At 45.2% G+C, this 16,752-nt stretch overlaps 1 protein-coding gene across 3 annotated transcripts in view; it reads right to left on the bottom strand.

The window, feature by feature from the left end:
• The window catches only part of HDAC1 (histone deacetylase 1), a 34,027-nt gene extending 21,391 nt beyond the window's left edge, over window positions 1-12,636 (bottom strand). For all 3 annotated transcript variants that reach the window (XM_087858605.1, XM_087858604.1, XM_045782269.2), the window contains exons 1-2: window positions 12,482-12,636; window positions 5,821-5,933 (exon numbers count right to left, since the gene is read on the bottom strand). In XM_087858605.1, the coding sequence (XP_087714731.1) occupies window positions 5,821-5,933; window positions 12,482-12,530 (162 nt within the window). In that variant the 5' untranslated portion in view covers window positions 12,531-12,636. The remainder of the gene's footprint in view (window positions 1-5,820; window positions 5,934-12,481) is intronic.
• Window positions 12,637-16,752: the final 4,116 nt, after the last annotated feature.

The raw sequence follows: 16,752 nt of genomic DNA on the forward strand, positions 1-16,752 counted from the left end.
AGAGATTTAAGAAAGAGATTATACTGGAATTTTGCTTTAGAAGTTTACAATGATACCTACAGATGAAGAAATTTCCAATAAGGTATTATTATCTCTATGACAGCCACTGTGAGATGCTTCCCAAAGAGCAATTCTCTCCCTTCTTGTTAGCAGATCTCAATTTGGTTGGGTGTTAATGTACTCAGCCAAAGGAATCAAATGTGATTAGGCTAAGCCAATTGCTGGTGAATGGCCTAAGGATGGCAAATGACCCAATGAGATTTAAGGGGGAATCTGCTGGGAAACTTCTGGTAAGGGTTTTTCTCTTTAATAAAAAAGGGAGCGTGGGGTAGGGATAGTGGAGAATGATCCATTTGCCTCCGGTTCCCTTCTTCTTTGTATTCTGTTGTACGAACACATGATACTTGGAGCTGAGACAGCTATCAAGGGATTTCAAGGCAAAAAACAAAAGGATAAAATCAAATAAGCTGGGGTGCCTGGGTGGCTAAGTCGGTTAAGTGTCCAGCTCTTGATTTCGGCTCAGGTCATGATCTCAAGGGTCACAAGATTGGACTTGCGTTGGGTTCCACACTACTCAGGGCATCCGCTTGAGATTCTCTGTCTCCCTCTCCCTTTGCCTCCCCCTGCTCTTTCTAAAATAAATAAAATACATCTTTTAAAAAAAATCAATAAGCTAAGGATGGCTGAGCAGGAGGACAGAATAAGCCTGGGTCCCTCATGACATTACCAAAAATTCCTGAGACCGTCTACTTCTAGGCTTCTTATTAAAATATTGCTTGGGGGGGCACCTGGGTGGCTCAGTTGGTTAAGTGTCTGACTCCTGATCTGAGCTAAGGTCTGGACCTAAGGGTTGTGAATTCAAGCCCCACTTTGGGCTCCACACTGGGCACGGAGCCTACTTAAAAATATACATATATTGCTTAGGAAGAGGGAATAGCACAAATGGACACATAAAGACTCTGGAACCAGAGAGATCTGGATTGGAGTCTTAGCTCATCTGTTAATAACTATGTGACTTTGAACACGTTAATTATCCTCTCTGACCTTGTTTTCTCATCCATAAATTAGGGTTGCTATAAGGATTACATGAAATAACAGGTAGCCCTGGCCTCCCACCTAAGCAATCTTCAATAAATGTTAGTTTATTTTTCCTCTCACCTGAAGATAGGATCCATTTTTTAATATCTCAATATCACTCATGGAGGTTAACATAGTCCCTGGGGTATGACAAGTATTCAACAAAAATCTACTGAATGAAAGAAAGAAAGAGGGCTTAAGGTGACTTTGAAGATGAGTAAAATACGACTGGGCAGAGTAAATAATCCTCTCAGTCAGGATAGTGTGGAAAGAGGCAAAATCTGATCTGGCTGACTTAGAGGATTCTGAGAGGGGAGTGGCAGGGAAGGAGGCAGGCTGGGGCCAGATTAGCATGGTAGAGATGTGTACAAGGCAGCTCTGGAAGGTCTTGGTGCTCGCTATTCCGCATTCAGGTATCCTCTCTATATCTAAATGCTTAGTCTGCTCCCTAGAGTCCCTCAACACCTCTGTCTTGCTATCTTTTACGTTTTTCATTCCCAGACGCCTTTCACGCCTGAAAAAGCTCTCTGGTCCCAATGTCTGTCTGCTCCTCTACCTCCCCTCCTTGCTTCCCCAGCTGCCTCCAGTGGCCCTAGGGACATAACAGGGCCATCTGAGACAGAAGACTCATCTCCTTTCAGTCTCTGGAATGGTGAGGAAGGATACTGCTGTTGCTAGGTTACTTAAGCTGCTGGCACAGGCTTTAACCACAGAATCTTAGGCTCTAACCATAAGGCAACATGCGACCCCAGCCCTTCTTTATTTTTTCATTTGGACCTTTGCAACAGCCTCCTAACTAGCTTCCTGCTTCTAAAACACATGCCTGGGGGCCCTGACTGGCTCAGTTGGTGCAGCATGCGACTTGATCTTGGGGTTGTGAGTTTTAGCCCCGCACTAGTGTACAGATTACTTCTCCCTCTCCCTTCCACCCACTATGTCTCTCTCTTCCTAATAAATAAATAAAATCTTTTAAAAACAACTATGTAAATGAATGAATGAATGAATGAATGAATGAATAAATAAATAAATAAATAAGATGCATGCCTGTTTTTGTATCTCTTTGATTTAAAATCCATGACTTGGGGGTGCCTGGCTGGCTCAGTCAGTACAGCATGCAACTCTTGATCTTGGGTTTGTAAGTTCCAGCCCCACAGTAGTGTAGAGATTACTTAAAAAAAAAAAAAAAAAAAAAATCTTTGTGGCACCTGGGTGGCACAGTCGGTTAAGCGTCCAACTCTTGGTTTCAGCTAAGGACATGATCTCAGGGTGTTGAGGTCAGACCCCACATTACATAATAATGTAGATTTCTAGATTCTCTTTAAAAACTGGTAGGTGGGGGCACGTGGCTGGCTCAGTTGAGTGTCTGCCTTTGGCTCAGGTCACAATCCCAGGGTCCTAGGATAGAGCCCTGCATCAGGCTCTCTGCTTAGTGGGGAGTCTGCTTCTCTCTCTCTCCCTGCTCGTGCTCTCTCTCTCTCTCTCTCAAATAAATGAAATCTCAAATAAATAAATAAAATAAAAACTGGTAGGTGGGCAAAAATCAGTTGGAACTGAGTTAAGCAGTTAGAAAGTCTATGCCCTCTAGTAATCAGAGACTTGTCTAGTTCAACACAATCCTGATCACTCTTTTTTTTAGGCATTGGATTTTTCTCATCCTGGCCCATCAGGATTGCTTATTACATAGTACAGAATATCCAATCCTTGCTAACCTCTCCAGCTCTAGGTCCCCTCACTCTCACATGTGACCTTTACACTATTCCACTACCCGAACACCAAACTACTTACAGTTTCCCCAAATACACCATATTGTTCTCACCTCTTTGCCTTTTTGTCTACACTCTTCCCTTGGTCTAGAATGTCAGTCCCCTCCTGAACTCCAGGCTAAATTCTATCCAAACATTTAAAGAAGAATTAATACCTATTCTTTGAAACTGTTTCAAAAAATAGAAATGGAAGGAAAACGTCCAAACTCATTTTATGAGGCCAGCATTACCTTGATCCCAAAATCAGACAAAGACCCCACCAAAAAGGAGAATTACAGACCAATATCCCTGATGAACATGGATGTAAAAACTCCCACCAAAATACTAGCCAATAGGATCCAACAGTACACTAAAAGGATTATTCACCACGACCAAGTGGGATTTATTCCTGGGCTGCAAGGTTGGTTCAACATCCGCACATCAATGTGATACAAAAAGCATATGATCCAGGGCGCCTGGGTGGCGCAGTCCCGTTAAGCGTCTGCCTTCGGCTCAGGGTCAGGGTGTGATCCCGGCGTTATGGGATCGAGCCCCACATCAGGCTCCTCCGCTATGAGCCTGCTTCTTCCTCTCCCACTGCCCCTGCTTGTGTTCCCTCTCTCGCTGTCTCTATCTCTGTCAAATAAATAAATAAAATCTTAAATAAAAAAAAAATAAAAAGAAGAAGCATATGATCCTCTCAATAGATGCAGAAAAAACATTTGACAAAGTACAGCATCCTTTCTTGATTAAAACTCTTCACAGTGTAGGGATAGAGGGTACATATCTCAATATCATAAAAGTCATCTATGAAAAACCCACAGTGAATATCATTCTCAATGGGGAAAACCTGAGAGCTTTCCCCCTGAGGTCAGGAACACGGCACGGATGTCCACTATCACCACTGCTGCTCAGTACAGTACTAGAAGTCCCAGCCTCAGCAATCACACAACGAAAAGAAATAAAAGGCATCTGAATTGGCAAAGAAGAAGTCGAACTCTCACTTTTTGCAGATGACATGATACTTTGTGTGAACCCACAAGTCTCCACCCCAAAACTGCTAGAACTCATACAGGAATTCAGTAAAGTGGCAGGATATAAAATCAATGCACGGAAAGCAGTTGCATTTCTATACACCAACAAGACAGGAGAAAGAGAAATTAAGGAGTCGGTCCCATTTACAATTGCACCAAAAACCATAAGATGCCTAGGAATAAATCTAACCAAAGAGGCAAAGGATCTGTACTCATAAAACTACAGAATACTCATGAAAGAAATTGAAGAAGAAACAAAGAAATGGAAAAACATTCCAGGCTCACGGAAGAGAAGAACAAATATTGTTCAAATGTCTGTGCTACCTAGAGCAATGCAATCCTTATCAAAATACCATCAACTTTTTTCACAGAGTTGGAACAAATAATCCTACAATATGTATGGAACCAGAAAAAAACCCAAATAGCCAAAGGAATGTTGAAAAAGAAAACCAAAGCAGGAGGCATCAAATTCTGGACTTCAAGCTCTATTACAAAGCTGTAATCATCAAAACAGTATGGTACTGGCACAAAAACAAACACATAGATCAATGGAACAGAAGAGAAAACCCAGAAATGGACCCTTAACTCTAGAGTCAACTAATCTTCGACAAAGCAGGAAAGATATCCAATGGAAAAAAGACGGTCTCTTCAACAAACGGTGTTGGGAAAACTGGACAACCACGTGCAGAAGAATGAAACTGGACCATTTTCTTACACCATACACAAAAATAGACTCAAAATAGATGAAAGACCTAAATGAGAGACATGAATCCATCAAAATCCTATAGGAGAACACAGGCAGCAACCTCTTCGACCTCGGCCGCAGCAACTTCTTGCTAGACACGTCTCCAAAGGCAAGGGAAAGAAAGGCAAAAATGAACTACTGGGACTTTATTAAGATAAAAAGCTTCTGCACAGCAAAGGAAACAATCGATAAAACCAAAAGACAGCCAACAATGGGAGAAGATATTTGCAAATGATATATCAGATAAAGGGCTAGTATCCAAAATCTATAAAGAACTTATCAAACCCAACAACCAAGGAACAAATAATCTAGTCAAGAAATGGGCAGAAGACATGAACAGACATTTCTGCAAAGAAGACATACAAATGGCCAACAGACACACATGAAAAAGCACTCAACATCACCTGGCATCAAGGAAATACAAATCAAAACCACAATGAGATACCACTTCACATCATTCAGAATGGCTAAAATTAACGAGTCAGGAAACGACAGACGTTGGCGAGGGTGCGGAGAAAGGGGAATCCTCCCACACTGCTGGTGGGACTGCAAGCTGGTGCAGCCACTCTAGAAAACAGTATGGAGGTTCCCCAGAAAATTGAAAATAGAGCTACCCTATGACCCAGCAAGTGCAATACCGGGTATTTACCCCAAAAACACAAATGTAGTGATCCAAAGGGGCACCTGCACCCTAATGTTTATAGCAGCAATGTTCGCAATAGCCAAACTATGGAAAGAGCCCAGATGTCCATCGACAGATGAATGGATAAAGAAGATGTGTAGACTGATGAATCACAGACCTGTACCCCTGAAACAAATAATATATTATATGTTAATTTTTAAAAGCCAAAATAAATAAAATAAAATAAAATAAAATAAAGTAAAATAAAATAAAATAAAATAAAATAAAATAAAATTCTGCTCAGATAGCACTCCAGGAAACTTTCCAAGGCTCCCCTTCCTCCTTCACTTCTCATTATCTCTGCATCTTGTACATTCTTTAATTGTTGTACTTACAGACTGTAGTACAATTTATTTGTGTGCCTGTCAGTCTCCAGCACAAGAGTGAACCCTTTAAAAACAGAAATCTCTATCATTTACAGTGTCTGCCACATAACAGCCACTCGACACATTTGATGAATGAGTAGTTGAGAAAATGAGATGAATAACATATGACCAGAGCTTATGGGGTTAGGGAGTGGTGGGGCTCCCAGTAACTCACATAGATTTCCATTTTTCGGTAGAGACCATAGTTAAGTAGCAAATTGTGAGTCATGCGGATTCGGTGAGGCTTCATTGGGTGGCCTTGTCCATAGTAGTAATTTCCAACATCCCCTGAAGAAGAAAGAGTGACAGTTTCAGTGACACAGTTAGACACACACTCCCAGGAGAATCCAGGAATTTTTATAACCATCTCCTAGTCAAATTCTTTCTCTTTCATTCTAGTCTCCAAGAATCTCACCCACATCGAGGAGGTACAGTAACTCCAAAATAAAAAACACAAAACAAAACAGAAACAAACAAACAAAAAAAGCAGGGAGCCCTGGGGAGGTCAGCACTTAAGGATGTAAGTCTAGCCCACAGGCACTAGACAGTGTAAAGGGTTCATTCCAAAGCTACGGGAGAATAGCAGGTAGTGAGGAAAGGATTCACTCCTACAACAGAAAAATAACGATTACTATTCAGAATTATTATAAGTCACAGTTCACCTCTTTCACATTATGACACTTTATGGAGTTAAAAAGCACATTTGGGGCGCCTGGGTGGCACAGCGGTTAAGCGTCTGCCTTCGGCTCAGGGAGTGATCCAGCGTTATGGGATCGAGCCCCACATCAGGCTCTTCTGCTATGAGCCTGCTTCTTCCTCTCCCACTCTCCCTGCTTGTGTTCCCTCTCTCGCTGGCTGTCTCTATCTCTGTCAAATAAATAAATAAAATCTTTAAAAAAAAAAAAAAGCACATTTGAATTCATTTTCTTACTGGATCCTCAATAACCTGGTATTTGACAGAGAGAGAGACAGCCTTCGAGAGAGGGAACAGAAGCAGGGGGAGTGGGAGAGGAAGAAGCAGGCTCCCAGCAGAGCAGGGAGCCCGATGCGGGGCTTGATCCCAGGACTCTGGGATCACGCCCTGAGCCAAAGACAGAGGCTTAACGGCTGAGCCACCCAGGCGCCCCGTATAGCAATAGACTTCTAACTGGTTCCTCTGCTTTCAACTCAAACTATCTGTCACACTACCCAGTTATTTTTCTAACACACAGCTTTGATAGCATCACTCCCCTGATCAAAAATCCTTAACGGCTCCCCATCTTTTACAGGATAGAGAACAACTTCACTGGCCTGGCATTCAACCCACAACACTCTCCTTCTCCTGCTCTCTTCCTCTCCCAGTTCTCTGCTCTAAACTGGAGTAGGCAAACTATGGCCCTTGGGCCAAATACTACTGGCTGCCTGTTTTTTTGTAAATAAAATTGTATTGGAACACAGCCATGCCCATTAATTTAAATATTGTCTATGGCTGCTTTCACATTATAATAGCAGAGTTGAGTAAACAGTCGCCACAGAGCCGCACCCACATGGCACACAAGGCCAAAAATATTTACGATCTGGACCTTTATAGAAAATTTGCCAACCTCTGTTCTAAACACACTAGATGATTATCAGCATCCTGAACATGGCATCATTCACCTTCACACCCAAGTAGCCTTTGTTAAGACTGTTCCTTTGACCTGGAATGTCCTTCCTTTTCTGATGATGCTCACACTACAAAGCCCAGCTTAAGCGCCAAACATATTCCTGATCAAATTAAATGGTCGTTTCCTCTCCATGCAATTTGTATGTATCACTTAATAAATTTTGCTTTGAGGGGCACCTGGGTGGCTCAGAGGGTTAAGCGTCTGCCTTTGGCTCAGGTCATGATCCCAGGTCCTGGGATCGAGCCCCACATGAGCCCCGCAACGCATCAGGCTCCCTGCTCAGCAGGAAGTCTGCTTCTCCCTCTCCCTCCCCCCAACTCGTGCTCTTTCTCAAATGAATAAATAAAATCTTTATAAATAAACAAATAATAAATAAATAAATAAATTTTGTTTTGTGTCTGAGTTACTTATATATCTATTTATATCCATACGACTGGATGCTCCTTGAAGGCAAGGACAAATGCGCCCTGTACAACATGAAGATTCAAGGAATTGAACTGAGTGAGACTCGGAGAAGTGACTATACAAGATCACAAACTAACAAGTGATGAAGGAGTCAACTCTTCTTTTTTTTTTTTTTTTAAAGATTTTATTTATTTATTTATTCGACAGAGATAGAGACAGCCAGCGAGAGAGGGAACACAAGCAGGGGGAGTGGGAGAGGAAGAAGCAGGCTCATAGCAGAGGAGCCTGATGTGGGGCTCGATCCCATAACACTGGGATCACGCCCTGAGCCGAAGGCAGACGCTTAACCCCTGTGCCACCCAGGCGCCCCAGGAGTCAACTCTTCTGACTCCAAATCCAGTATCCTAAAAGCTGCACTGGGTTTCCCAGGTACCTACTTCAGTTTGCACTTGATCTAGAGGGCTCTGTGATTCTCCTTGGAACAAAGTTCCTGGCACAAATATTCCAAAAATCAAGTCGGGGTGTCTGGCTGGCTCAGTCACTAGGGCATGCGACTCTTGATCTCAGGGCACAGAGCTTACAAAAAAAAAAAAAAGAAAGAAAGAAAGAGAGGAAAAGAAAAGAACAAACCAAAATGAAAAAAAAAAAACCAACCCAAACCAACCAAACAAAAACAAAACAGAACAAAAATCAAGAGAACTGCACACCCAAGGATCTCTCTTTAGAAGTCCATCAGGTTGAAGCAGATCTTTGGGCACCAGTGAAAAGAAGGTCCCAACCTCTCATGCATCGTGGTTTGGTGGTGTTAGTAACGGTCTTCATTGTAGGGAGCAATGCACTGTGGGGAGTGCTACCAATAGCCTCCGAACCACGCTCCGTGCTCTTTGTCATAGACATGGCCAGGGACAATGGGACACTTCTAAACAGCTGGGTGTTTAGGATCTCACCCTCTTCTCTTTTTGATAGCCTTTACTTTTTAGAACAAAGATTTATAGAAAAATTGCAAAGATAGTACAGAGAGTTCTCAGATACCCCACAGGCAGTTTCCCCTATTATCAGCATTCTACGTGATAAAATAAGTATTTGTTACAATTAATGAACCAATATTGACACAGTATCAACTAAAAGCCTATGCTTTTTCTTTTTTTAAAGATTTTATTTATTTATTTGACAGAGATAGAGACAGCCAGTGAGAGAGGGAACACAAGCAGGGGGAGTGGGAGAGGAAGAAGCAGGCTCATAGCAGAGGAGCCGGATGTGGGGCTCGATCCCACAACGCCGGGATAACGCCCTGAGCCGAAGGCAGACACTTAACCGCTGTGCCACCCAGGCGCCCCTAAAAGCCTATGCTTTATTCAAACTTCCTTAGTGTTTACTTAACGTCCTTTTACCCTCTTCTCTGAATCTTAGTGAGGCCTCTGAGGGCAAAACTGTGCTCTCAGCCAGAGCCACAAGCCAGAGTGCAGTACTGGTGGCATTCAGTTGGGACCCTTGTCTCATACAGACACAGACTTTTGAGATGCAGTAGCAGAAAAGGCAGGAGGAAATTTTGTTTCCAGAGACCCTCAGTCCACCTTATCAGCCACGGGGATTGGCAGAATATGTTCTCAAGGCATTGGCTGAGACATGCAGATGCAAACCCAATTTGAAGGCACACAGTAACATGACCACTACTGTTATGTAATTGGATTCCTGGCTTACCCAAGTCTCTGGCCTGGGCCTTAATCCCGAGCAACTCCCCTGCCTATCAAACCTGAATTCAGCCAAGGCTTAGACTTGGGGAACTAAGATAACTTATCTAGAAGGCTAGGGGAGTACCTGAGGGTGGGGCCCAGAGGCACCATCCTTTTCTTAACAGCTTTTAATCTGGTTGCTGAGAGACTTTTTAAAAGAAATAATCCTTTTTATTTAGATACTACCTTTATAGTTTAGCGAGCTTTTCCCGCGCTTCTCATAGCTTTTCAGTTTTATAGGAGAGTGACCTGAGGCCTACAGAGGTAAAGTGACTTGCCCCATACTGCAAAGCTTCTGAGGGGCAGAACTAAGTCTGGGTCCCAAGCTAGCGACCTCACTGCAAAATGCACAAGCGGTTTCTCAAAAAGTAAGACGTCTCCTTTGTCTAAAAACGAAGGTCTTTCCACTTTTTCTCGTTTTAAACTGCGGTATAGAGACCAAAACACTGTGCAAACTGATATGGCTACAAAGTCACAGGCTCCAGCCTCGAATGGGCCCTCACCACTGCCCAGCAGTCCTTCCAAATTTATTTCCCTACCTCCCTCTTTCACAACAGCTACTTAACAACTATCTCTCTTCGAGATGCCGACTCTTCCAACTGCCCTCCTGCACTCACGGGAAAAGGAATATTCACTTACTTCATTTTGAAAACTCCCTCAACGTTCTCCCCATCCAGCTTACCTACATTTGAACTTTTCCTTGCCTCTCATCATGAAGAAACTTCCCCTTGAAGGCTAGTGTCTCTCCCTGTGCTCTGGTTTCCATCTCACCTGGCCTCCTCAGGAACCTCCATCATCACCAGCCCCTCTCTCCTGTATCTTCAGCCACTCCCTCTGGCTATTTTCCATCGGATTTTGACTATGCTCAACCCTCAACCGCTATGTCTCCTTTTATAAACAACCCTTTCTCTCTGCCCCAACCAAGCTTCCTTTGAAAAGGGTTCATTCAAGCTGATGTCTTCTCTTCACCCATCCACTCATTCTTCAATCTATTGCAATATAGCTTCACTTCCAAACTGTGCACAAGAAACAGTTCTTGCCAACACTTGGCCACTCCCTCCTTCTTTTGGCTACTGTAACCCAAGACTTTCTGGTTCGTGGGGTGCCCGGGTGGCTCAGTCAGTTAAGTGTCTGACTCTTGATCTCAGCTCAGGTCTTGATCTCACGGTCGGTCGTGAGTTCGAGCCCCGTGGTAAAGAAAAAACTTTCTGGTTCACTTACATTCCCTCTGTACAATTTAATCGGCAAGTATTTATTGAGAGCCCACTATGACCGAGGCACTGTTTGGGGGCTGAGCATACAGAGCTAGATAAGACACAATCCCATTCCCTAAGGAGATTACTGTCTAAGAAGAATGAACAAGTGAACAGGCAATTCCAATACACAGTGACAAGCGCTATGACAAGGGAGTACAGAGCCTGAAGGGCACTAGACTGTTCTCAGTCCACTTCCTTAGAATTCCACCCGGGATCCTCTTCTCTTGCCCCTATACAACTTCTTGGGTGATCACATCCTCTTCCGTTAACTAAAATTACCATCTGTATGCTGACAACTACCAAAAATCTCTATCTTCTCATTTCTGTCTTTTAAACTGCAGACCTGAATGGCCAACAGCCTACTGGATGCCTCTACTTGGATATCCCCCAGTAGGGATATCCCTCAACAAGTATTTCTTAAAAATACAAAACTTGAAGTTATCAACTGATGTAGCCTTCTCCTAACACATCAAACTGCCCAACCCAGGAATTCGGGATCCTTGCCTTCTTCCTTACCCCACACTTGTGTACTTAATTTCTGCCTTAGAGTGACAGTTCTAAGGTATAAATCTGATGATGTCACTAGCCTGCATAAAACTTCAATGATTCACAAGTGCACTCAGAATAAAGCTCAACTTCCTTAAGACAGGGTGTCCAGCCCTTCACGATCTGGTCCCCATTTACTTTTCCAGCCTCATCACTTGCAATCTTTCCTTCCACCCTATTCCCTGACCTTCTACGCTCTGCCCTCAAACCTATGCTCCAACCATACTGTACACATGCCTGTCGTCTTTCAAAAATGCTGTCCTCTCTCTTACCTCTGAACTTAGTGTCATCTTTGCCTTCCCTGGGCCTGGCTAATAACTCCTGTTCTTCAGGTCCTAATTGAGATGGCACCTCGACTAGATGCCTCTCCTCTGTGCTCCCAAAACACTCTGAGCTTTCCTTTATCCCAGCAGGAAACTGGAGAGCGATTCTCTGTCACTGCCCATCTCCCCCTCCACACTGAGAGGAAGATAAGTGACCTGGTCAGCCCCATGGCCCCAGCACCCAAAACGTCCCTAGTACAGAGTATGTTGCTCCACAGGCTTCTGTTAAATGAAAAAGTCTGTTTTAACAGGTTGCATCTTTCTCCTTCCAAGCCCAGGGGCCCCATTTCCCAGCAGCAACTGCAGGCCCAGCTCAAAGACTGGGGGAGGGGAGGGTGGTGACTGGAGGTGGTGACTCCTGCAGGACTCTCACCAAAAAAGATGAGGAAGCAAAGGGGCAGAGGAAGACCTTTGTATTCTCGTTAGGAAAACACATCCTTGCACCCTTCTCCGCCAGATCCTGCCTCCCCCCTCAGACTCAGCCTCCCCTCCAGGAGTCCGACTCAAACTCTCCCCATCAAGCTTCCTGAAAATCCCCTCCCCAGCAAGTTACCCCAGGTCTCCCCAGAAGACCCCGAATCGGCCTCAGCCTCTTCTCTCAGCCTCCACTTCCTTTCCTTTTCTCTGAGCCTCCTCCCTCAGCCTCTACCTCCTGCTCTCAGCCTCCTCCCCCTGCCTCCTCCCTCCCCCTGACCTCTTTCCTCTGAGCCTCCTCCCTCAGTCTCGACCTCCTTCCTCTCAGCCTCTTCCCTCTGCCCCGCTCTCCTTTCCTCTGAGCCTCCTCTCTCAGCCTCGTCTTCCTCGCAGCCTCCTCGCTCAGCCTTTCCCCAACGCCTCAGCCTCTCCCAGCCTCCCCGCTCGCATCTCCTCAGCCTCGCTCTCCCGGATCCGGCCCGGCCCCGCCCCCACCCCGCGCACGGTGCTCACCGTCGTAGTAGTAACAGACTTTCCTCCTGGTGCCCTGAGTCTGCGCCATCTTGCTCGCCTCCCGTCCCTCCCGTCAGTCGGTCCGTCCGGCCTCCCGCCCGCGGCTCCGCTCAGCGTCCGACCCAGGGGGGAGGGGGCGGGCCTCCAGCCCGCTCCGCCCGTCCCCTCCCGAGCTCACCTATAGCCGCTCAGCCCGGGCACGGCTCCAGCCAATCAGCTTGCGCAGGGACGGCCCGGAACTCGGCGGGGGGCAAGGGCAGCCCTGAGAGGCAGCCGAGGGCCCCCTGGGCCTGTACCAAGGTCTGCGACAGGGGGGTGGGGGAGCTGCCCGGGGACCGTACCATTAGTCCCGGGGGAAGAAAGCAGATCCGTACACTTCACGGTCCCATTTCGGTGTTGGAAGCGTGCATGGAGATCAGAAGCCAACTTCGTAATTTTGTAGAGACTCAACCGAGGCCTCCGGGGGTCGGGGGTGGGGGGGAGGTGACTTGCACAAGGTCGCTCACCTAATGACAGGGCTGACCATGGATTAGAACGTGGCTTTGGAAGAGGGAGAAATAAACTGACAAAGGAAAGAAAACCTCTGTGGGCCAAGTACTGTGCAACAGCTTTACCGACGTTTATCTCAATGATTGCTCACAGCAGCTCTGGAAGAGGCTTTTTATTCCCATTTTATGGATAAGGATAATGAACTTCAGATCTTTGGGACCTGCTCAGAGTCACACAATTAGTAATTAAATTCAACTTTCAGTAGTACAGATTTTTTGAATGCCTACTGTGCAACAGAGACACTGTAAGGATGGTGTGGTCTTTCTTACTCCAAAGCCTACTTGCCTGATGCTGTCACCCAGGAGGACTGAAGAGTGCCTTTACACAAGAGGAAACTGATTGTTGGCCTGTAGGAGAACTGGGTTTCTCAAGCTGTTGAAGCTATTAGCATTTGGAGCTGGATAATTCCTTACTGTAGGGGGCGGTCTTGTGCATTGTAGGACGTTTAGCGGCATCCTTGGCCTTTACTTGTTGGATGCCAATAGCACCCTCCACTCCCACCCCGGGTTGCGGTGACCAAAATTGTCTCCAGACATTGCAAAACTGTCCCCAGGGCAAAGGGTGTGTGTGTGTGTGTGTGTGTGTGTGTGTGTGTGTGTGTGTGTGTGTGTTTAATATCGCTCCCACCTTAACCCTTGAGAACCACTCACTAAATTGATCAATCATCAACTGCGCATTATTGAAAGCTGAAAGACTGAAAGGCACTGTGATGGGCTATTAAAATAACAAAATACAACAGTATTACTATTAAGTGAGTACTTACTATATGTGTGCCAAGTAACTTACAAATTCATGGTCCTATAGTCGATAGATACATTTTTATGCCTCTACAATTTGTTTATTTTTTACGGTGCCTCCACGCTGAGTGTGAGCCACTTAACAGGAGGATTGAACTCACGACCCTGAGATTAAGACCTGAGCTGAGATCAAGAGTTGGATGCTTAACCAACTGAGCCACCCAGGTACCCCCATACCTCTACAATTTAAAGAGTGCTTGGGTTCTTGTGTTCCTCACTTGAGAACTGCGTTTGGGCCACTAATTCTAAAAGTAACAGAAGATCTAAGACTGGGCAATTCTATTTAAAAAAAGCTTGGGGCACCTGGGTGGCTCAGTTGTTAAGCGTCTGCCTTCAGCTCAGGTCATGATCCCAGCGTTCTGGGATCAAGCCCCACATCGGGCTCCCTGCTCAGCGGGAAGCCTGCTTCTCCCTCTTCCATTCCCCCTGCTTGTGTTCCTCTCTCGCTGCCTCTCTCTCTGTCAAATAAATAAATAAAATCTTTAAAAAAAAAAAAAAAAGCTAAAGGGCCAGGGAACAAACTCTGTTTCCAGCTCTGTGTTGCTGCTTCCTGGCTAATAACCTTTCTGGCCCCCACTTCCCTCTTTGCAAAATGGAGAGGATAAGAATACAAAGTTCACCAACTCTATGGCTGCCACAGTATCCAAGTGAAGAGATGGGTGGGGATCAGATGAGGTCATGGGTGTGGCAGCATTTTATAAAATGCAGAACAGGAATCAGAAACTCAGATCCTTCCAGAGGTGAGGCAGGTGGTATAAAAATAAGTGGATTTATATTAGTTTGATTCAGGTGCTTTGCATATTTCTAAAATTGGATTCTTTTTCACTTTCATAAAGCAATATGCCTCTCCCCCATCTTTCCTCAAACACACTGCCATCTGCAGGTATCTTTCATTTTCTCACTTTTTAACGGAAATAGAGGTGAAAAACATTTCATTTTCCTCTTCATTATAAGAACAACAGTGCGAGCATGATGATAAATAACCACTAACATTCAGTTTCACTGTCTGGCAGAGGGACTCTGGCAAAGGAAGACTCCGGCAAAGGAAGAGCTCCACTCCTACCTGAAGGGGGGTGGCCACTACTCAGCTCCATGAGGACTGGTAAGCCCAGTGAAGCCAAATCTTCAAAGTGTTGTTTTTTTCCCCCACGAGAAGGCAGAAATCTGTAGTATTATGCAAAATCTCCCCAGTTTTATAAATTGACTGCTAACTCACTCTGTTAACATTCAAGACAGTAGGAAGAGCCATTCTTTTAAATCATAAGTCAGATCATGGGGCGCAGGAGTGGATCAGGTTGGGCTCAGATCATGATCTCAGGGTGGTGAGATGGAGCCCCGCATTGCGCTCCACGCTGGGTGTGGAGCCATAAGATTCTCTCTCTTCCTCTCCCTCTAGCTCCCCCCATCACTTGTGTGTGTGTGTGTGTGTGTGTGTGTGTGTGTGTGTGTGTGTACACACTCTCTCTCAAAAAAAAAAAAAAGCTTAAAAAGTAATAATAAGGGGCGCCTGGGTGGCTCAGTAGGTTAAGTATCTGCCTTCGGCTCAGGTCATGATCCCAGCGTCCTGGGATCCAGCCTCACGTGGAGCTCCCTGCTCAGTGGGGAGCCTGCTTCTCCCTCTCCCTCTGCAGCTCCCCCTGCTTGTGTTCTCTTGCTCTGTCAAATAAATAAATAAATAAATAAATAAATAAATAAATAAATAAATAAATAAAATCTTTAAAATAGAAATAATAATAATAATAAAATGTAAGTCAGGTCAGGTCATGGCTATGCAAAAATCCCCGCAAAGGCCACAAGGCCCCACAGGATCTCTGTGCCTCTGGCCCCCTGTCTGGACCTTCTGTCTCTGTGCTTGCCAAACGAGCCTCCGCCTCAGGCTGTTCCCTCATCCTGGCCTCTCCTCCCCAGTACCACGTGGCTCGCTCCCTCCTCTCCTTCAAATATTTGCTCAAGGGGGTTCCTGGCTGGCTCAGTTGGTAGGGCATCCAACTCTTGGTCTTGGGGTTGTGAGTTCAAGCCCCATGTTGGGTGTAGAGATTATTTAGAAAGAAAAAAAAACTTTAAAAATAAAAGAAATTAGCAAATATTTGCTCAAAAGTCACCTTCTCTATGAGGCCTTCCCAGACCACCCTGTTTAAAAGTACACAGTTCCCCCCAAAACATGACATTCCTAATTCCCCTTACCCTGCTTATTTTCCCCTTAGCACTCAGCACCTTGTAGCGTACTGTATCATTTACTTCTTCGTGACGTTTTTTGTCTGTCTTCCCTTAGTAGGATGTAAGCGCCAAAAGGACAGACATTTTGTTTGTTTTATCTACTATATATTCTATGAACCCAGAACCATGCCTACCACACAGATGTTCAATAAATATCTGCCGAGGCACGCCTGGGTGGCACAGTCAGTTAAGCGTCCAAGCCCTGTTTCCGCTCAGGTCATGATCTCAGGGTCCTAGGATCGAGCCCCATATGGGGCTCCCCGCTCAGCACCCTGTCAACTTGAGAATCTCTCTCCCTTTCCCTGCCGCTCCCACTTGTGGTCTCTCTCTCTCTCTCTCTCAAATAAATAAATAAATCATATGTAAGTAAATAAATATTTGCCAAATGAGTGAATTAATTCCATGTTTAAAAACATCTTGGGGGCACCTGGCTGGCTCAGTCAGTAGAGCACGTAACTCTTGATCTCAGGTTGTGAGTTCCAGCCCCACGCTGGGTGTAGAGATTACTTCAAAATAAAATCTTTAGGGGCACCTGGGTGGCTTAGTCGGTTAAGCGTCTGCCTTCAGCTCAGGTCACGATCCCCGGGGTCCTGGGATGGAGTCCTGCATTGGGCTCCCTGCTCAGCGGTAAGCCTACTTCTCCCTCTCCCGCTCCCCATGCTTGTGTTCTCTCTCTGTCAAATAAATAAATAAAATCTTAAAAAAAAA

The sequence above is a fragment of the Ursus americanus genome, chromosome 33 (genome assembly GCF_024610735.1).
Source record: "Ursus americanus isolate L20-20 chromosome 33, mUrsAme1.1.p, whole genome shotgun sequence".
NCBI lineage: Eukaryota > Metazoa > Chordata > Mammalia > Carnivora > Ursidae > Ursus > Ursus americanus.